This window comes from Ascidiella aspersa, chromosome 6 (genome assembly GCF_963924565.1).
Source record: "Ascidiella aspersa chromosome 6, kaAscAspe10.2, whole genome shotgun sequence".
Lineage (NCBI taxonomy): Eukaryota > Metazoa > Chordata > Ascidiacea > Phlebobranchia > Ascidiidae > Ascidiella > Ascidiella aspersa.
This window is the reverse complement of record NC_139452.1, coordinates 14,610,443-14,631,551: the sequence shown is the minus strand read 5'-3', so window position 1 is coordinate 14,631,551 and position 21,109 is coordinate 14,610,443. Positions and strand designations below refer to the sequence as shown.

The 21,109-nt window shown below is 34.6% G+C and overlaps 4 protein-coding genes across 8 annotated transcripts in view; 3 read left to right on the top strand and 1 right to left on the bottom strand.

Moving 5' to 3' along the window:
- The first annotated feature begins 191 nt into the window (after positions 1 to 191).
- On the top strand, positions 192 to 2,937 carry LOC146140067 (heme-binding protein 1-like). Of its 4 annotated transcripts, none has more exons than XM_083392961.1 (5): positions 192 to 340; positions 593 to 696; positions 885 to 1,020; positions 1,988 to 2,168; positions 2,337 to 2,937. In XM_083392961.1, the coding sequence occupies exons 2-5, from the start codon at positions 601 to 603 to the stop codon at positions 2,521 to 2,523; spliced, it is 600 nt and encodes a 199-aa protein (XP_083249087.1). In that variant the 5' UTR covers positions 192 to 340; positions 593 to 600; the 3' UTR covers positions 2,524 to 2,937. The 4 variants fall into 4 exon arrangements, with proteins under 4 accessions (XP_083249087.1, XP_083249088.1, XP_083249089.1 ...); XM_083392962.1 differs by lacking the exon at positions 192 to 340 and adding an exon at positions 395 to 543 and having other exon boundaries at positions 614 to 696; XM_083392963.1 differs by lacking the exon at positions 192 to 340 and adding an exon at positions 404 to 543 and having other exon boundaries at positions 611 to 696.
- Positions 2,938 to 4,077: 1,140 nt separating this feature from the next.
- On the top strand, positions 4,078 to 7,343 carry LOC146140066 (heme-binding protein 1-like). Its single transcript, XM_083392959.1, has 4 exons — positions 4,078 to 4,919; positions 5,656 to 5,791; positions 6,522 to 6,702; positions 6,864 to 7,343. The coding sequence occupies exons 1-4, from the start codon at positions 4,824 to 4,826 to the stop codon at positions 7,048 to 7,050; spliced, it is 600 nt and encodes a 199-aa protein (XP_083249085.1). The 5' UTR covers positions 4,078 to 4,823; the 3' UTR covers positions 7,051 to 7,343.
- Positions 7,344 to 12,164: 4,821 nt separating this feature from the next.
- On the top strand, positions 12,165 to 14,501 carry LOC146140065 (heme-binding protein 1-like). 2 transcript variants are annotated; one of them, XM_083392957.1, is made up of 5 exons: positions 12,165 to 12,321; positions 12,578 to 12,681; positions 12,892 to 13,027; positions 13,686 to 13,866; positions 14,031 to 14,501. In XM_083392957.1, the coding sequence occupies exons 2-5, from the start codon at positions 12,586 to 12,588 to the stop codon at positions 14,215 to 14,217; spliced, it is 600 nt and encodes a 199-aa protein (XP_083249083.1). In that variant the 5' UTR covers positions 12,165 to 12,321; positions 12,578 to 12,585; the 3' UTR covers positions 14,218 to 14,501. The 2 variants fall into 2 exon arrangements, with proteins under 2 accessions (XP_083249083.1, XP_083249084.1); XM_083392958.1 differs by having other exon boundaries at positions 12,178 to 12,315.
- Positions 14,502 to 14,893: 392 nt separating this feature from the next.
- Positions 14,894 to 21,109, bottom strand: part of LOC146140064 (uncharacterized) — a 29,888-nt gene continuing 23,672 nt past the window's right edge. Inside the window, exons 42-45 of the mRNA XM_083392610.1 lie at positions 20,679 to 20,867; positions 20,305 to 20,500; positions 16,389 to 16,566; positions 14,894 to 15,931 (exon numbers count right to left, since the gene is read on the bottom strand). Of these exons, the coding sequence (XP_083248736.1) occupies positions 15,789 to 15,931; positions 16,389 to 16,566; positions 20,305 to 20,500; positions 20,679 to 20,867 (706 nt within the window). The 3' untranslated portion in view covers positions 14,894 to 15,788. The remainder of the gene's footprint in view (positions 15,932 to 16,388; positions 16,567 to 20,304; positions 20,501 to 20,678; positions 20,868 to 21,109) is intronic.

Below are 21,109 nucleotides of genomic sequence, written 5' to 3'. Positions count from 1 at the left end.
AACTGCCAAGATTTTTACGCTACTTTTAACAAATTTAATTTTATGTTGTTTACGTGATTTAAGGTTTCTATGCTGTTCAACTGTGAACAATGAACATATTTGACGTTCTAACATCTTTGTCGGTTATATAACACAGTTGTTTTGTTATGTAATACTTGATGGATTAAGGTCAGGGGTTAAACTATAGCAAAAAATTTGTAAATTGCAAAGAAAATTTAAAATGCTTGGCTTGATATCTGCAAAGCTAAATGTCCCAAAATAACGTTGAACTGCTGAGTGCTGTGAGAATTTTAATCTGCTGTATACAACAAGTAAATCAGGAAAATAGTCTACCTTCAAGGTCTATGTGATATAAGATAAGATGCCTTAAATTTAAATAGTGTTACAGGTACCCTATATTTAGCTTCTGTATTGACAGGTATTTTGTAAGGCCTTTTTCATTGTATCTTCAGCCGTTAACCGAATAGCAAACATATTTGACCTAATTTGATACCAAAGTTTCAAAGCAGAATCTTTTCGTTTGGATTAACTGCCAGATCTTCAGTAAGTACTTAAAGATATGAATTCAATTCCGAATTTTGTTATTTTGTAGTCAAACAAATGCATTCAGCAGGATTCTTATTGTTGCTGATGTTATCTTTTGCAAGAAGCATATTTGGTGACTATGATACTCCAAGTTATACATCAATACCTACGGTAAGCATCTGACATTAAGATATGTTTCTGCAGCCATGAATGAATCATTAAATTTCTTGTTAACTATAGCATACACCATATTCAAAATATTTTCTTAATTGCTTTAAAATTGGGTTCAATATAAAGATAGTTCCAGGTGTAATTAACACCACATGTCCATTTTTATAATATATTTCCATTTTCCTTAGAATGGTTCATATGAGGAACGAAGTTATCCTGCTGCAAACTGGGTCAGCACAACTGCTTATGCATTGAATTATGATGAAATACGGAGTGACACATTTAGGAGACTTTTTAAATACATTTCTGGGGATAACAGAGAAGGTTTGTAGTATTTTGTTAAGAATAGCTGTTATTATTATAATATTATATATATATATATATAACTTTTGTCGTTTATGAAATTGTGTAAATAGCGCCATACATGGAATTGCATCTTACTAGTTTTACTTTTGCTACATGGCATCCTAATATCCCAGAAGAACATTCAGCTCTTATTCAGACCCCAATTACATTCGAGTGCCTTCCCACCAGGCATCTTCGGTATGGAATACTTGCCCAAAATCATACCAGTGACATTATTTGGCCTGAAACATCACAGGCCATGTGAATTTACTAAAACAAAATTGTCATTTTTGGCGTAGTATTTCAGCCAAAAAAGCATTTGGCGTGAATCTTTGGCGGCCACAAATTATAGAATGCAGTCAGGGTTCAGACGCTTCAAAACATTTGTGCTGTTACAGCTTGACAGTATTTATTAAAATATCCTCTGCAATTTAACAAATTAAATGTCAATCAATCACAAAAGACATGTGTGTTTTGCTTGAAATTAAAAGTTTACTTTAATATTTAAAGATTCTAAGTTTTCCTAAAAAATACACAAACAGTATAAAAAAGGTCTAAAAATTATGTTTTTAAAAATCCGTTTGATTAGCATGCAACAGGATGTTTTAATAAAATGTCCCAAAACAGACCAAACAATTATATAATAAGTGTGTTTGTTCAGTTTGTAAAGTTTTAGCCTATAGAAATCCTGTAAAATTTTAGGTCAAAGTTAGTATTTTGTAATTTAAAAAATATACAAGCTAATCATGGCTCCATGTCCACATTGTTTAACTGGAAAACTAATTGAAGTTTAAAAGACCTAGTTTTGTTATGTCACTGTTAAGCCTGCAAACTAATTAAATACATGATTATTTTTAACAAAACTTTGGTTTTGCATTTTCCTATATTATATTTATTAATTTTGGATTATAGGAAGAACTGAACCATGTTTTACTTTATTGGCCAGGTGTTAAGTTGGACATGACTATTCCAGTGACTGTAGAAATGGATGCCAGCGAGTGTTTGGTCTGCAAACGCAAATTTGTCATGTCGTTCTTTATTCCGGACAAGCACCAGCACAGTGTTCCAACCCCAAAGGACCCTCTTGTGAAAATTGAACAGCGTCCTTCTTCTGTATTCTATGTCAAGTTAGTCCTGTTTATATATGATTTTTTTCTTCGATGTATATAGCCTACCTATTTAATTTTATTGTTGTAGTATGTGCTTCTGTGCAGAAATGCAATCAGTTACAATTTCATTGTAAGCCAATATAATTTGCTGGTATTCACAATTCAGCATGATTTTTTGCATTTCAGAAAATTTAGCGGCTATGCTAACTACAATGATATGATTCAACATGGCAATGATTTAATGAATGAATTGGAAAAAAATAACATCTCAAAAGATCAACTGCAAACAAATGTATTGTGGTATGCTGGATATGACAGCCCTATGAAACTGCTATTTCGCCACAACGAGATATGGATTTCCCCAGCTAAATGATCAACAAAGCAGAAATGATGGAACAAAGATATTTCCAACCAAAATCAATTGCTTCTCAATATTATTCATGCTTTGCAAAAATATCATGTGACTTTTGGTTATACACCTATATAAACTGACTTTATTCGTTGTCATTAAAAAAAATGAATAATATTCACACATTATTATATCACCTGCCAAATTGGTCATTGTAAATATAGCATATATAAGCTAGAAGCATTTTTTTTAAATTTAACATAACATGAAAATTTTTGCCCATAAATGAAAAAGTTCATTCTGTTTTTTGTTTGTTTATGTTCACTGTTATTTTGAACTCATATGTCTCATTCTTTTTCTTAAATGTAAAACGTCTCAGTATTAGTAAACTTTAGCAATTACCTTCTCAAACGTTGTAAATAAACAATTCGCATTTAATTTACTTGCGTCAAGCATAACGATGAAGCCATGGCAACAACAAAAAAAATGACAGGGCAAGTAGAGATAATGATTGCTGCTGTTAAAAAATAAATCAAAATCTTCCGATCACAATGGGGCACTTGAATAAATTGTTTAAGGAAATCAATTTAAATGTGATTGTTGTTATGCGATAGAAAAAAGGTCGTTGTGACGCCATGTTTAAGCACTTACAATAAAGAATCTTAAACCGCTAACGTTTATTTACAAATAAATAAAATGTATTTAAGAGCAAAAAACATAGTAAACAATAAGTACGATCAAGGCAACAATTTCATTTACCAGAGGCCTGGGGAGTCGGACCGGAACCGAACCGGAACTTTATAAACCGGTTTTGAAAAGAAATTTTGTCGAACCGGAGCTGAATCGGAACTTTTAAATTGCTCGAAACCGGATTCCGAAAAAATCCTTCAACCCGAACCGAACCTGAACCGGGAAAGTTAAACGATTCGACTCCCTGTTTTTTTTTCACAATATGATAAATTTAAGAATCATTAGGTTTGGGACCCTTTTACAATATTTGTTTTTAAGAAATAACAATTGTAATAATAAAAAGGGAATACGTTTGTTTTTAGGTAAATTTAAAACATCGTGCATCACATGAGTTACTTTGCGGATTGAACACATTTTCAGACGAAATTCTCGGGTACTATCAGACAAAGAAATGTGAAAATCAGAGAAAGAAATGTGAATAACATTTCGGGTTTAGTTTCTGGCCAACCTTTTTTGAATTCGACTTTTACTGGAGAGCACAATTTGAAGTTTAATACTTTGCTGTCGAGCAAAACGTATATATTTTAGTTTAGTCTAATCAATATCACCTGGACGAATGGCACAAGAGAATTTTATACTGCCAAGATTTTTGTACTGCTTTTAACAAATTTGTTTTTATGTTGTTTATGTGATTTAAGGTTTCTATGCTGTTCAACTTTGAACATAGTGGGACTGGGACGGATTAACATTTTCGTCGGTTATATAAGACATTTTTTTTGTTATGTAATATTAGATGGATTTAACATTAAGTCATGGGTTAATAAGCTATAGCAAAAAAATGCAGATTGCAAAGAAAATTTATAATGCTTGGCTTACTACCCGCAAAGCCCAAAATAACGTTGAACTGCCGACTGCTGTGCGAATTGTAATCTGCTGTATACAACAAGTATATATAAATAGCCTTACCTTCAAGGTCTATGTGAGATAAGATAACATGCCTTAAATTCAAATAGTGATACTGATACCCTACATATTTAGCTTCTGTATAGACAGGTATTTTGTAAGGCCTATTTTGATGTATCTTCAGACGTTAATCAAATAGCAAACATATTACCAAAGGGAAGAACGCAGCTCAAAATTCTTTGCGTAATATCTCCGGAAGTAAACAGTATATTGATCTAAATTTTTTACACATTACTCAAAGCAACCTAAGCTAACCAGCAATCAGCAGACTTTTTAAAAAACAAACATTAAAATATTAATATTATATTTATGAATATTAATATTCATGCAGTCATATTCGGCCATCAAATTAAAATGTGCCCTAAGTTACTTTCATAGGGTGACAGCTACGATTCTACTCTTACAAAATGAGATATGACCCGACCGCCAATTTTTCAGGGATAAGTTATTTAGTATTTTTTCAAAAATTCATCAATGTCGATAATATCAAATCGGACAAAAATGTTTTTTCTGAGCTGCGTTCTTCCCTTTGGAAAACATATTTTACCTAATTTGATACCAAAGTTTCAAAGCCGAATCTTTGCGTTTGGATTAGCTGCCTGATCTACAGTACACTAAGTATTTAAAAAGTTGAATTCAATTCCATATTTTGTTATTTAGTAGTCAAAGAAATGCATTCAGCAGGATTCTTATTGTTGCTGATGTTATCTTTTGCAAGAAGCATATTTGGTGACTATGATACTCCAAGTTATACATCAATACCTACGGTAAGCATCTGACATTAAGATATGTTTCTGCAGCCATGACTGAATAAAGGTTCCTCTTTTTCCCGGATTTTTTCAGTAGCGGGAAACGGGATTGAAAAATGAAAATTCCCGGGAATCCGGGGGTTCGCGAAGAAAAAATTATACCTAAAATTACGTCATTATGACGTTTAAAATTATATTATATTAGCGTTTAAAATTATTTTTCATCTCATTTATGTTTTTTAGTTTTGCTTCTGCATTTTACAAGACCTTCTTGTATTAAAGTCAGCACCCTTATTTGTTTTTATTTCCAAAAAGCGCATTTTTTTGGGAGAATAATTTTAAAGTTTTTTGCGCTAGTAAACGCAACTAATGCAACTTAGGCAACGACTTTAACAGGGTTTATAATATTTTTTTTCTTTATATCAGTTAAAAACAACAATTTTTGTTGTGTTTTTGCTATGTTGCTGAACAAGTTTTGCTATGTTGCTGAACACCCGGGATTCAAATAAAAGTCTCCCGGGATTCGGGATTGTTAATTCGCGGGAAATCCCGGGAATTTCTTGTCTAAACATTCCCGGAAAGGAACCCTAGACTGAATCATTAAATTTCTTGTTAACTATAGCATACACCATATTCCTAATACTTTTTTAATTGCTTTAAGTTGCAATTTTCTAAAGGTTTTTATCTAAAATAGTTTCAGGTGTAATTAACATCACATGTCTATTTTTTAATAATATATTTCCATTTTCCTTAGAATGGTTCATATGAGGAACGAAGTTATCTTGCTGCAAACTGGGTCAGCACAACTGTTCATGCATTGAATTATGATGAAATACGGAGTGACACATTTATGAGACTTTTTGAATACATTTCTGGGAATAACAGAGAAGGTTTGTTGTATTTTGTTAAAAATAGTTATTATTATTAATATATATAAATTTTGTCGTTCATTAAATTGTGTAAATAGCCTCATACATGGAATTGCATCTAAGTTACTAGTTTTACTGTTGCTATGGTATCCTAATATGCCAGAAGAACATTCAGCTCTTGTTCAGAAGTCTCAAAAAATGTGTGCTCTGTCCGCTTATCAGTATTTATTAAACATACCCTCTGCAATTTAACGAATTAAATGTCAATCAATCACAAAATACATGTGTGTTTTACTTAAAATTAAAGTTTACTTTAATATTCAAAGAATCTAAGTTTTCCTAAAAAATACGCAAACAGTATAAAAAGTCTAAAAATTATGTTTTTTAAAAATCTGTTTGATTAGCATGCAACAGGATGTTTTAATAAAATGTCCCAAAACAGGCCATACAATTATACAATAAGTGTGTTTGTTAAGTTTGTGAAGTTTTAACCTATAGAAACCCTGTAAAATTTTAGGCCAAAGATAGTATTTTGTTATTTTATAAGTATATAAGCATGATCATTGCTCCATGTCCACACTATTTAACTGCAAAACTAATTAAAGTCTTAAAGACCTAGTTTTATTATGTCACTGTTAAGCCTTAAATACATAATAATTTTTAACAAAACTTTGGTTTCGCATTTTCCTATAGTTTAACCTTTGTTTTTGATTATAGGAAGAACTGAACCATATTTTGTTTTATTGGCCAGGTGTTGAATTGGACATGACTATCCCAGTGACTGTAGAAATGGATGCCAATGACTGTTTGGTCTGCAAACGCAAATTTGTCATGTCGTTCTTTATTCCGCACAAGCACCAACACAATGTTCCAACGCCAAATGACCCTCTTGTGAAAATTGAACAGCGTCCTTCTTCTGTGTTCTATGTCAAGTTAGTCCTGCTTATATATGATTTTTTTTCTTCGATGTATATAGCCTACCTATTTAATTTTATTGTTGTAGTATGTGCTTCTGTGCAGAAATGCAATTTCATTGTAAGCCAATATAATTTGCTGGTATTCTGTATAATTCAGCATGATTTTTGCATTTCAGAAAATTTAGCGGCTATGCTAGCGACAGTGACATGATTCAACATGGCAATGATTTAATGAAAGAATTGGAAAAAAATAACATCTCAAAAGATCAACTGCAAACAGATGTATTGTGGTATGCTGGATATGACAGCCCAATGAAACTGCTCTTTCGCCACAACGAGATATGGATTTCCCCAGCTAAATAATCAACAAAGCAGAAATGATGGAACAAAGATATTGCTCACCAAAATCAATTGCTTCTCCATCTTGTTCATGCTTTGCAAAAATGTCATGTGACTTTCGGCTATAAACCTGTATAAACTAACTTTAGTCGAAAAAAAAAATAATGAAAAAGATCATTCTGTTTTTTGTTTGTTTATGTCCACTAGTATTTCGAACTCATATGTCTCATTCTTTTTCTTAAATGTGAAACGTCTCAATATTAGTAAACTTTAGCAATTTCCTTCTCAAACGTTGTAAATTAACATTTCGCATTTCATTTACTTGCATTTAATAACCATGTCAAGGACAAGTAGAGACAATGATTACTGCTGTTAAAAAATAAATTAAAATCTTCCGATGACAGTGGGGCACCTTAAGCCGAGAACAAATTTGGTAAATTCCAATTTAAAAGTGATTGTTGTTCTGCTATAGAAGAAAGGTCGTTGCGAAGCCATGTTTTGGCTAAACCTCAAATGAAAACGGGATTAAATGACAGTGTTGTAATATCTTATTCAAATATAGTGCACTTAAGTCACTGTTCTTAAATGACTTGACTTCATGTTAGGTCTTATGGGCTTAAAGTTGACTTGCTCTAAATATCGACTTGACTTAATATTTTTTGCAAAACCCTTGACTTTTAGATAAGTTTGAAGCAACGTAGGTAGATTATAAGAATCATTAATTGTTTGTGCCTCGGTGTATCAACCTCACTACTACTTCAAGGTAGATGCTGCATTCATATAGAATTGTTCATCTTCTGCTTCGTATTAAGCCTTAGCTCAGAAAACAACCACTCGACCTTTTGCTTCTGGGTTACTGGACTAGCCGGCAGCAGCAACCGTTTACTGTATTAACTAGAAAAGACTAGTGTACGCTATATTCACTTAACGCTTCTGCTTATACAAGTTAGAATTTTACATGAACAACAAAAGGGCGATACGGAAAAGCGGAAATGATTCAGAACCCGGAGCCCTTTTGGCAGCCGGGAACCGTGACAGTAAGTGTTCACACAGGTGAAATACTTTTATCTGTAACGGAAATATGTGCAACGCTTCACATTTGTCATGTTTTAAAAAGCCAAGCGGTTGGTTCGCAAGCGACGGAATGTTTTGGTTAAGGGATGCACGATTTACAAAATCGTCAATCATTACATTTTGAAAAGAACACGACTCAAATAAACGTCTTAAATACTCAATAATATCTTAAATGACCCCAGACGTTACAAGTTATGCTTTTAAATAACTTGACGGGGACTAGGTCACTTTAAAATGATTTGTTTAGAACTATGCCAAAATTACTCTTCAGTGCTGAAGGTAGCGGAACGTGGTGTAGAACAACCAAGGTAATTTTGTCTAAACGTAAACAAATCCTAACTATATTTTGCAAGTATTTAAGGAGTTGAACCGAAAATATTTTAAATAAATGACTCAACCGAACTCAAACCAGTCAAAACCGCGGTTCAATCCGGCATGACGTCACGACGTCAGAACTTGTATTTAAAGATTGAAGTTAGGCTATATCGCGTCAGAGTTTAGCCTAGTTTGAAAAGCGTGAAAAAAATATTTTGCAATCAATATATGAAAAATAAAATCTAAACATAATTAAGCACTGCAGGAACACTGAAATAACCTGGGGCGAGCCGGCAGCGGTAGTCGCGGAGCCGTGCTCGGACGGAATGGTGATAAGACGGCGCTTGGCCGAATCGGGGGACGGGGAACTGAATCGAAGCCACTCTCCGATCGCGAAGTCTTAATCTTGACTTCGCACTGTAGAACCGCCTTAAGTGGGCTAACGTAGCCGACTGGGTCCGCCAGTTCCACCCGCCGTAAGCCTGCCGTTGTTTTCGATGTGCTGTGGGTGATTGACCTGCGAAGCGACAATTTGGTTGTGATCGTTGGTCATTCGACTCGGTGTTAGGGATTATATCTGATCGGAGCCGCTGCCTAGTGAGACACTGGGGTGCGTTTTAATCTCAGTTTGCGATGCTAAAGTTTTTTCTTTTAGCGAAAAACAAAATAGGTTTACACCTTGAATTTTATCAATATTGCTTTGTTGGCCATTAAAACGACGTGATTAGGTATCGAGTCGTACTTTTTGTTCAAAATTTTAGATTATGGTATCGGAATAAAATCGAACTTTTAAACTAAACCCCTACTTGGCTCGCTTACAAAACGTGGCTCGTGAGTAAAATCACCCAGTTAAAAGTGTTTAATATCCTTAAAAAAAATAATTCAAAAAAATAAAACGAAAATAAATGTTTAATAAAAAATTCTCACTTCTTCGCACTGCGGTGCCACCCCGCCCACCAGCTCGAGAGCCTGCCACAAGGGGGAAGCAGACTTCCACGATTGGTGCTCGAGGATTTGCTCTTCGATGTGGTTCAGGTGTTTGAGTGTTGGGCAAGTTCTCCTCTGCTCTTATCACCAGCTCAATCGCCTGAAGTGCAGGAAAAAACAACTGTGAACTCAAGTCTGTCTATAAATGACTTCAATCTTTTAAAAGTCATAGGGTTAAATGTTGTTGTCCCTAATGGTTACACTGCTTAGTGCACATAGTAAGGGGGAAACAGCAAGCACTTACAATAAATAATCTTAAACCTCTGAAAGTTTATTTACAAATAAATAAAAATGTATTTACGAGCAAAAAACATAAAAATGTAAACAATAAGTATGATCAAGGCAGCAATTTTATTTACCAGAGGCCTTTTTCACATTATGATGTTTTTTCACAATATGATAAATTTAAGAATCAGCATTGGGTTTGGGACCCTATTTACAATATTTGTTTTTAAGAAATCACAATTTGTAATAATAAAAAGGGAATGTATTTGTTTTTATGTAAATTTTAAACATCGTGCATACTATCAAAGAAAGAATTGTGAAAATCGGAGAAAGAAATGTGAATCAGAGAAAATTTCGAGTTTAGTTTGAAGAAAGTGGGTTGATTATGAGTTCTCATTAATTGTCTTTTGCCCGATGAATCTTCCCTACTTCTTCAATGGGGATATCTGAGTCTGATTACAAGTCCACACATTTTCGTTGGCTGGTGTTAAGCAAGCCAGCAAGCGTGTATTGACTGACGACCAACTACTGTGGCAGAATTGATGTACAAAAATAATCACCGGGAGTAATTAAATATTTTATGAATTTAATCTACATCCTACAACAAAAACGTCTAATGAAATGTTTTATTTGCAAGAAATATAAAAATTCAACAATATTATTTGAATGTCTTTTCGACGCATTTTGATTTCTGCAAATTTGGTAATTATTTCGGATGAGCTTAGTGAATTTAGAACGTCATTTTCAATATTCAAAAGAGTTAAATAGTGTAGCCGCTCTTCCCCCATTGTGTTTCGCAGATAGTTTTTAACTAACTTCAATTTTGAAAACGATCTCTCTTCGGTAAAATTAGTTACCATCATACATAGATAAATACGTAACAAATTGTCATTGTTAGGAAACGTGGTGTCAATATTGTTTTCTTTGATCAAAGTAAAATAGTTGAGTTCTGGAGAGGAGCAATCAATGGCAATAGAAATTACTGTAGTCCTTCGGCTGACACCCAACCATTCAACCAGCTGGCTATTAGTACAAAAGGTGCTATAGTTGTCTCAATCACGAAATAGTATAAATCCAATGCGAAGCTGTCAATCCCTCGAATGTTCTCTTTAACAACTAGGACTAGCATCGTGGCCCTTGTTACAATTAGTATCTAACAGTGGTATTTAACATTCTTTTCAGATAAAAAATGCCATATTAAACTTATTACGACTAAAACCGTTCGTATTACGTCACAATGCCTTAAACGTGGCGTGATGTTTACTGCGTTAAAGCAGAGCGTTCGATGTAAGAAAAATGCGAGCTAACATGAGTGTTTTTTGTGCGATTGGGAAACCAAGTCAAAGCGAAACTAAAGGCCCGTTTACACTACAGCTGCACTGAGCTGAGCAAAGCGTAATTTGCATTAAAATTCTAATGTGGCGAAGGTTTCACGCTTTGCTAAACTCAAGCCCCGTGCATCAGCTGCAGCTAGCTTAAAGTTACGCTTTGGAGCGATTTTCACGCTTTGCTAAACTCAAGCCCGCAGTGCAGCTATTCAAACACGTTACGTTTTGGGGCGATTTTTACGCCCAGCGCAGCTCACTGCAGCTGTAGTGAAAACAACTTCACGCCCAGTGCAGCTGAAGTGTAAACGGGCCTTAATAGTTAACACTTCTTGGTATACAGGCTGAAATGTGTCGAAGTATTTCCAAAGTAGCGGTCACATTATTGTGTTCGTGAAGCACTCGATCAAGGTAGTTGCCTCCAGTGGAAATTACTGTTTTTAAAGTTTACAATAATTAGGAAGGGACAATATTTCGGGACTAGTAGTTTAAACTAACAAGTTACAACTATAATATTATCCTATGCCATTCCAGTTTTCAAGCCAAAAATTTCTTACCAACTATGTTCGACATTTTTTTGCCCAAAAAACAAACAATGTTGGCTCACCAAGCGCAGGGCCTTGTGAAGCGCGGGGCCCGTAGCAGCTGCCACTATGTTAATCCGGCCCTGAGTACGAGAGTAAAATAGGTGGGCTTGCGGATGTGATTAATATCTTACGGCCGGAAGTTTTTTGGTAAGCGGTCTCAGGGCTCAAGCCGGAAGTTTTGCTAAGCGGTGTTTTTGCAATTTCTATCGGCGCCTAAAAGCGTGCAACAGCAACAAATTTTGAAATACGCAATACGATAAATTCCACAATATGTAATTATACATTAATTATGGCTTAACATGCTACAAGTTTCTGGCAAACCTTTTTAAATTCAACTTTTACTGGAGAGCACAGTTTGAAGTTTAATACTTTTTTGTCGAGCAAAACGTATATATTTTAGTTTAGTCTAATCACTATTACCTGGACGAATGGCACAAGAGAATTTTAAACTGCCAAGATTTTTGTACTGCTTTTAACAAATTTATTTTTATGTTGTTTATGTGATTTAAGATTTCTATGCTGTTCGACTATGAACATTGTGGGACGTTTTAAAATCTTCGTCGGTTATATAACACACTTGTTTTGTTATGTAATAATTAATGGATTAAGGTCGGGGGTTAAACCATAGCAAAAAAAAATGCAAATTGCAAAGAAAGTTTATAATGCTTTGCTTGATGTCCGCAAAGCTAAACGTCCCAAAATAACGTTGAACTGCAGTGCGTATTTTAATCTGTTGTATACAACCAGTAAATCAGGAAAATAACCCTACCTTTAAGGTCCATGTAAGTTTATATAATATTCCTTAAATTTAAATAGTGATACTTGCATAGCCTATATAGCTGCTCTATTACTAGTATTTTGTTTGGCCTGTTTTAAAGTATATTCAGCCGTTAACCAAATAGCAAACATTGTTGACCTAATTTGATACCAGAAAAGTTTCCAATCAAAATCTCTGGGTTTGGATTAACTGCCTGTTCTACACCAAGTATTTAAAAAGATGAATTTTATTCACACAATTCAGTTTTTGTTTTTTTGTAGACAAAGAAATGCATTCAGCGGGAGTCTTATTGTTGCTGATGTTATGTTTTGCAAAAAGTATATTAGGCAACAGTGATGCTCCGAATTATACAGCAATACCTACAGTAAGTATATATCTGATTTTAAGTTATGGTTCTGCAGCCATGACTGAATCGTGATTTCATGTTAACAATAGCATACACCTTATTCATAATATTTAAGTCCTTTTGCAGTTTTTTAAAGGGTTTAACATATATAAAAATAATTTTATGGTATAATTAACGTCACATCATAATTATTATGTCCTTTTTTATAATATATTACAATTTATTTAGAATGGTTCATATGAGGAACGAAGTTATCCTGCTGCAAACTGGGTCAGCACAACTGCTTATGCATTTAATTTTGATGATGTACGAAGGGACACGTTTATGAGACTTTTTAAATACATTTCTGGGAGTAACGTTGGAGGTTTTAGCATTTTGTTAAAAATAGCTGTTATTAATATTAATATATGTAAATTTTGTCATTGATGAAATTGTGTAATCAGTCTTATACGTGGAATTGTATCTAAGTTGCTAGTTTTATTTTGCTATGGCATCCTAATATCCCAGAAGAACATTTGCTCTTGTTCAGACGTCTCAAAACATTTGTGCTGTTAAAACTTGACAGTATTTATCAAACATATCCTCTGCAAGTTACCAAATTAAATGTCAAACAATCACAAAATACATGTGTGTTTTACTTAAAATTAAAAGTTTACCTTAATATTCAAAGAATTTAAGTTTTCTTAAAAAATACATAAACAGTATAAAAAAGGTCCAAACATGTCCGTTTGATTAGCATGCAACAGTATGTTATAGTCAAATATCTCAAAACAGACCAAACAATTATATAATTAGTGTGTTTGTTCAGTTTGTGAAGTTTTAGCCTATAGAAACCCTGTAAAATTTTAGGCCATAGAAAGTTAGTATTTTGTCCTTAAAAAAAATATATAAGGATGATCATGGCTCCATGTCCCCGCCATTTAACTGGAGTTTAACAAAACTTTGGTTTCACACTTCCCTATAAATTAACCTTAATCTTGGTTTACAGGAAGAACTGAACCATGTTTTATTTTATTGTCCAGGTGTTAAGTTGGACATGACTATTCCAGTGACTGTAGAAATGGATGCCAGTGAGTGTTTGTTCTGCAAACGCAAGTTTATCATGTCGTTCTTTATTCCGCATGCACACCAGCACAATGTTCCTACGCCAAATGACCCTCTTGTGAAAATTATACGGCGTCCTTCTTCTGTGTTCTATGTCAAGTTAGTCCTGTTCATGTATAAATATTTTCCTTTGATGTATAATTATATGGTCCAATTTATTTTATTGTTGTAGTATGTGCTTCTGTGCCAAATTGCAATCAGTTTTATTGTAAGCAAAATAATTTGCTGGTATTGTGCACAACAGCAATATTTTTGCATTGCAGAAAATTTGGCGGCTATGCTAACTACAATAATATGATTCAACATGGCAATGATTTAATGAAAGAATTGGAAGAAAATAACATTTTAAAAGATCAACTGCAGACAAATGTATTGTGGTATGCTGGATATGACAGCCCAATGAAACTGCTCTTTCGCCACAACGAGATATGGATTTCCCCAGCTAAATGATCAACAAAGCAGAAATGATAGAACAAAGATATTTCCAACCAAAATCAATTGCTTCTCAATATTATTCATGCTTTGCAAAATATCATGTGACTTTCGGCTATACACCTATATAAACTGACTTTAGTCGTTGTCATTAAAAAAAATGAACAATATTCACGCCCATCATTATATCACCTATCCAAATTGGTCATTGTAAATATAGCATATATAAGCCGTAAGCAAATTTTTTTTAATTTATCTCGCCATAAAACTTTTTGCTAATAAATGAAAAAGGTTATCCTGTTTTTTTTTATTTGTTTATGCCCACTGGTATTTTGAACACATGTACCTTAATTTAGTTTCCAACCGTTTAATATGCCTCTTTTTTGCACTCTAGTGAATTAAAAAGTATTGGTATTACAGTATATAGTACCGTTTCGTAAATAACTTCTATGTTGACTGTCTCAACTTTACAAACTATTAACTTGATTAGCCGTAGCTTGTACATGCACAATAATAACAAACAATGTTAACCATTTCAGTGACCGTATTTGCTATGTGTAAATAAATACATGCATAACGTAAGGTGTCGGACTGTTTATTGTGGTAACTACTCGACAAACAAGGCTCATGTTTTTAGCCTATTTTTTCTTCGTCTAACTACTACTGCTAACGGAAAAAAACTATTTGTTTTTGTAAGTCACTTTTAATGTAGACTGTTTATATTTAACGCTTCACACACGTCAGAATGAGTTACAGTTGCTAAACTTGTATTTCTGTGAGGCTAATATGTATGTTTGCCATATACCCTATATTTTTATAACTTGATAATTCTTACAAGTCTTAAATGTTTTGCGGAAAGCAATCATATACGATTGGCCGTAAAAAGCATATGGTCGCATTTTCAATTTACGGCTGTACACATTCATCGATGACCGCAAAATTAATATCATGTAGCCCAATGTAATAAAACATTTAGGGTGAATTAAATGTTACGACGTTACAAACAAAGCTTGCTTGATCTAACACTGTTTTATGCCAAGCTATAATAGCACCAAAAACGCGTCCGAATTATATAGTAAACCGAAATTGACACGATGCGTACAATAATTATATAGGTTAAATATCAACGTGACACAATCCTTATCATCGGTTAAGACACACGGCTTTAGCATACTAACAAAATGTTCACAGGAAAGATTATTTTAAACATAGGCCTACTTTATTTAAAAAAGGTGCGCTATATAAGTTACTTCTAAGTTATCTTTTAATTTGATACGAGACGATACAACATTTTATGTTAGTGATCAAAATGCATAGCTCGTTACTTGTCTACTTTGTTAATTAGCCTACTTATTTGGGTATAGTTTAAGAATTCACAGTTATATCACCGGTAGGCTAATTACCTTCCATAATTTGCAGCTAAAGTTTTTAGGGGCATATATTATTAAAGCTGCTTGCTAAATCCCCAAATAAACTTACACTTCGTTAGCGAAAAATATATCGAGTACCGGTATATACAATAATACAACACTGCAAGGTAATGAAGAAAACATAAAACACCAGCCACCAAAAAACAAAGTGAATAAGTTTTAGCCAGTTATTTCAAATCTGGCCACGTCGGCAAAGCTTGCTCCAAAGCTTGTCTTCCCAATGAGTTCACCATCATTGTTATATTGGCTTCTGTCCCTTAGCGTCTTGGATGTGTAATCATGGTGATTCATATCGTAATGTCCTTAAAATGGTTTCTCGAATTGGTATTGCCTTATGATTGTCGAAGTTTGTTCTCATTATTTTAAAAAGGCGAAAAATGACATATGACGCCCAGCTTCGATTGCAGAGGTCTTTTTTTGATATGCTATTGGACTTGTGTCAAATCACTAAAATTAGCGTTAAATTAAATCACGACATGATTTCAAATAACTCCGAAATTCGAGTTCAATTTAAAAAAAAAATTAGGCTAATATCATACTTTGTAACAGAAATTAAAGTCAAAACTAGCAAGGATAGCATGTCCAATGGTTTCGTTTTATTAACAAACAAAAAATACAAAAACGTTTATATAAAGAAACAAATATGACGCTATAAATGTTGTCCATTGTAAATTTGATATACCTTATAGGTGCTGTATTTGTTAATTAGCCTATTTAGTGGCAGGATAAAAAAATATCTTATGTAACCTAGATCTATACCTGTCAATATTTTTTGGGACATATGTCGCGTCAGGCCAGTTTTTGTGAGAAGTTCGGCAATTTCAGTATCACCCAGCGCTCTATCGTAGATTCTTACATCGTCGATCATTCCTTGGAAATGTTTGGTTCCATCCCAACCAATAGCAAAACGCAATGATCGATTGCCAGATAGTTCTGCCTGATTGAAACATATTCGATTATCTGATCTATTACCATTAAGGTGTAATCAGCAGACACATATAATTAGCACGGACGTTAAATCTTAAAAATGTTTTATATATATAGTGGATTTTAACTTAATTAACTCTGAATTTTTTTAACATTAATTAATCTCCAAATTGATAATTAGTCTACATTTCATGTACAGGCCTTTTTATTGCGTTAACGGGCCTCAAAATATAATTATTTTTTACTGTCAAACTGACCTATCCAGCATGTAGCAGTATATCGCCTGCAAAATATTGAACAAAAATATTGTCGACATAAAAGCTACTTGGAATAAGTTCGACTCGGTTTTATATAGACTCAATCAACTTAATTAGGCCTACATGAAATTTTATTGTTCGTAATAAGAAATTTTGGGTTTTAAGAAAAATGTTATTTTATTACATTGTCGTTATCCGAATATCCGCTGATCATAACAATGGAGCACTGTAGGTCAGGGATGGCGAACCTTTTCATCGCGCGGGTCACAAACACGACGTTTATCTTTATAAAATGCACAAGTGCTGGGTCATATATTTAATTATTTGCTAATTTTATGCGAAACTCTGCTGCCGCGTCGTTTTAAGTGTTATTTTCTGGGTTCGTAATTCAAGGTTTATGGACGATTTCCAAATTCAGATACTCAACAATATTAAGAAGCTAAATAGTTAACAAAGGCAGTAGCATTTTTTATTGGCAAATAGGAAGTCAGCAGAAAGCTTTTTGGCTTGGTTTGTTGGTTTAACCAGGGTTTTTAGAAGTTTTAGTCAAGTTTTAGTCTGCGAACTTTAAATTTTCCTTAAAGGATAGCCACCCTCGATAAATAAAATGCTTTAAGTTGTCTGCTTTTCTGCGCATATTTGTTGAAGTGCAGTTAATCTACTTGTCACCATGGGCGCCCGCAGGGGGGGGGGGGGTTGCCCCCCCTGGAATTTCAAAATGCGATTATTAGTTTTATAAGTGTAATATGTATTACTTACGAAGGTTTAAAATATTATCCATTATACATTGCCCCCAATGGCGTATCCAGGTGGGCGGGAGTTCTTACCCCCTTTTTGTAAGTGATATTATCGTTTTTTGTTCGTTTTTGTCATGGTTTAACAAACTGTTTGAAGCGGCGTGCTTTTTAAGTAATTGGGTCACGCACCTTAATCTAATGCGAAACCAAAATCGAAAGCAAAACGCCGTTTTTTGTTTTTTGTTTGGTCGACCGTAAACGCTGGAAGTTTTCTCTTTCGTTACTTTAGGTTGACTGATTTGCAAGTGTGTATTCGACAATTGACAACGCTAAGTCAAACCTTCTTCCCTTTTTTATCGCTAAAAAACGTCGAGTTATACGCAGTAAGTTCCTCGCTGTTCGCTCTCTGCGCGAATATCCGATGTTGGTGTAACATCGCCATTTAACTGAAGCAGATTCTTAAAAGGAGGTATAATGGTGACTGTCGTGCGCGTTTCAAAGTATCCATTTTTAAGTAATGATGTTTAACGCAAAATTATGCTCTTTTAGCATACTGTACTCTAAGACCACGTGCTAAGTGTGCAATAAACACAACTTATTTCCCCTCAGCCGCAGCTTGTAATTTAGCTGACTTTGCACACAGCTTGGCGCAGATGTTGCGCTAATCGAGGCATAATAACACCCGGAAAAAACAATCTTAGTTTTAGTATTGCAGGTGGAGAAAGACGTGCTTGTAATTTAGCGCTCGTTCCGTTCATGGAACTTGAAACTTGCGCTGCTGATAGTCGAAATATGTGTGATCCTACCACAATTAATCACACATATTTCACGGTCTTGGTTTGTTTTTTTCTTAATGTTAACGATTGCACATCGTGATTTCGCAGCTGGCGCCTGACAGGATTGTCGACGACGCACGTGGTCGCTTTTACTGGACGTATTTGGCTGTTTCTGATTAGTTTTTTTATCACGTTTTGCAATCACCATTCTATGACGTCATGCTGTCACTGTTTTGTGACGTCATTTTTCATAAACGTCAGACGAAAAATAGGGGAATTCTCGAAGTTGAAAATTCAGGACCCCCCTTTTTGATTTTCTGGTTACGCCCCTGATTGTCCCCCCCTGGAAAATTTTCTGCGGGCGCCCCTGCTTGTCACCCTAAAACACTTTTGCACGACCCCCTGTTCTGGACAGTATATTTCTATCTAACGGAGAACTGTTGTTTTACATTAATCCTTTCATGAAAATGATTGACATCCCTTCGATATTTAAGTGGGTTATTACAAACCCGCGGACAGTGGCTCGCAATCCCTGCACTAGGTGGTCACAAGACATTTCCCAGAAGCACTGGGACACCGGGAATTCATCGGGAAACGTTTTTTTTTTCGATCTAAGTATATACAACTCCATTTATTTACTTGGGAAGCGATTATTATTTAACGTGAAGTCTTCGCAAAGTTAATTGTTGCAATAATTTTATATATAGCAAATCACCATTTCTTAAAAGTCGTTTGGAAAAAATAAATGTCCATATAAGCTCCGATTATAGTGACGGGTGTGTCGTCAAACGTTCTGTTTTGTAATTTTCATCGAAGCGCGATAATAATTGTTTGGAAAATGTTTTTGCAACGCCGAGACAAAATCCCGTACAAAAAGCCTGTGTTGACGGAATTACAAAACCGTAACGAAACCCCTTGCGGTTATGACGAAAACCGGCGTGACGACGCGCTCAACTGTAAGATGTAGGCGTGTAAAAAGCATAGTTTGTAGTAGATTCTATTCTATTGCATGTGGTAAATGCAAGTGTGTTTGTTTAGGTAGAAATGATAGACGATAGTCTCGGTTGAAGGGGGGTGTAAATCAATTAATTGAATTATATACTTCGTGGAATGTTGTGGAAAGACGTCACTATCATTTTTTGGCCACTTTGAATTGATTCAACTACTGCAGCTCCTTTACGACCAAGGTAAACATGTTTGAGTCGTGTGGAGGCTTGTGTGCATTAATCCCTTTGAAAGGCGATAAAAACTCAGGGCCACCCAAAGATTGACCTAACCCCAGGCACACCCCGTCCATCACTACTTTAAATCAGCAAGATAGAAAAAAGACACCCCAGACTATGTTTCATATCAAAGAACAACAACACAGAACCGGTCCCAGTGTCTCGCATAGTTCTAACGACTTTCCCTATACAGTCAACATAGATCAATACACATGAGCATCGATTAACATATTGCCACCCTGCAATTAATTCGAAAACCATAAAAACAAACATCAAGCTATAGGCCGATCTCACTTCTCTGCTGTCGATGTAATTAAGCTCCTATAGAGCGCACCACCTTAAACAAAATTACCCACTCCTAAACGGAAACATTCCACCGGAACAAGCTGGTTTAGACTGAAACGTAACATTACAGATCAAGCATTAGCGTGAACAACACACATTTAAATAGGGTTTGAAACAAGGAAGACTGAAGCTGCCTTTATTAATCTATCGACAGCGTATAATATCTTCTGACATGAGGGGTAATGATAAAATTATCTAGGATTATCAATTGCAAAATATCTTACGCATCCCATAGAATTATTGGCACTCGTTGTTTCTACACCTGCCTTAGACAAGATAAAAGTAATATAAAATTCCGCAAGAATCAGTTATCTAACCCATACATAGAAACTGGAAACAATTCTAGTTGGACAATGTAGTAATTACAGCGAACTTTTTGTTAGCAAGTTTGAAAACAACGTCATTCTTACCCATTCAAATTTTTCGACGTTAGACAGTGTTGCTTTATTTGTTGCATTCAATAGGACGCTTAATTCACAAGCAGATGCATCAAATCTTGTAGTTACGTGATGCCATGCGCCAGAAACTATTGGGATATCAGATACAAGGAAATACGGTTTCTTGCTAGGATCGGTTACATTTGATCCAAATGAAACGCCAAGTGTTCTAAAACATAAACATTTACTTCGTTTTGTTGTTGTTGTAAACACAAACAACGTGCTATAGCTTACCCACGTAATAAACTGGTATTTCATACTTTAACGTTTTTTAGATAATTTAAACCTTTCCATCCTTTCAAATCTTTTACATTAATATGGTTGTCAAAAGTTAACGAAGGAAAAACCTGTTCACTATTGCCAGACATAAGATCATTCCATCGCTAGTACAAATAATCGGTTGCGTGCTATTGCTAAGCATGGCATCTAAGTTTACAAACGCGTCTATTGTAAAGCTATCTTCAAAGTGAAAACGATTATTGTTGGGGAGCAGAACGTAACCAATTTCAATTCCCAAACGAAGAGCTGTGTTCTCCCTGCAACAAGAATAAAAAACAATATGTAGAATATAAAATTGGTGGCTGTACGTATTTAATCAACTGAAAGTGAAAGGTATTAAACAGTAGTGAAACTAGATTAATTGAAACCTGAGGTTATCTTTTGCTGTAGTCCATAAATATGTATTGGAAATTTAGTTTAAAACACAGTTCCGATAGCAATTATATTACAGTTCCGGCGTTCCGGGACGTTTCAGGCTTACTTTCACCACTGTTACTAA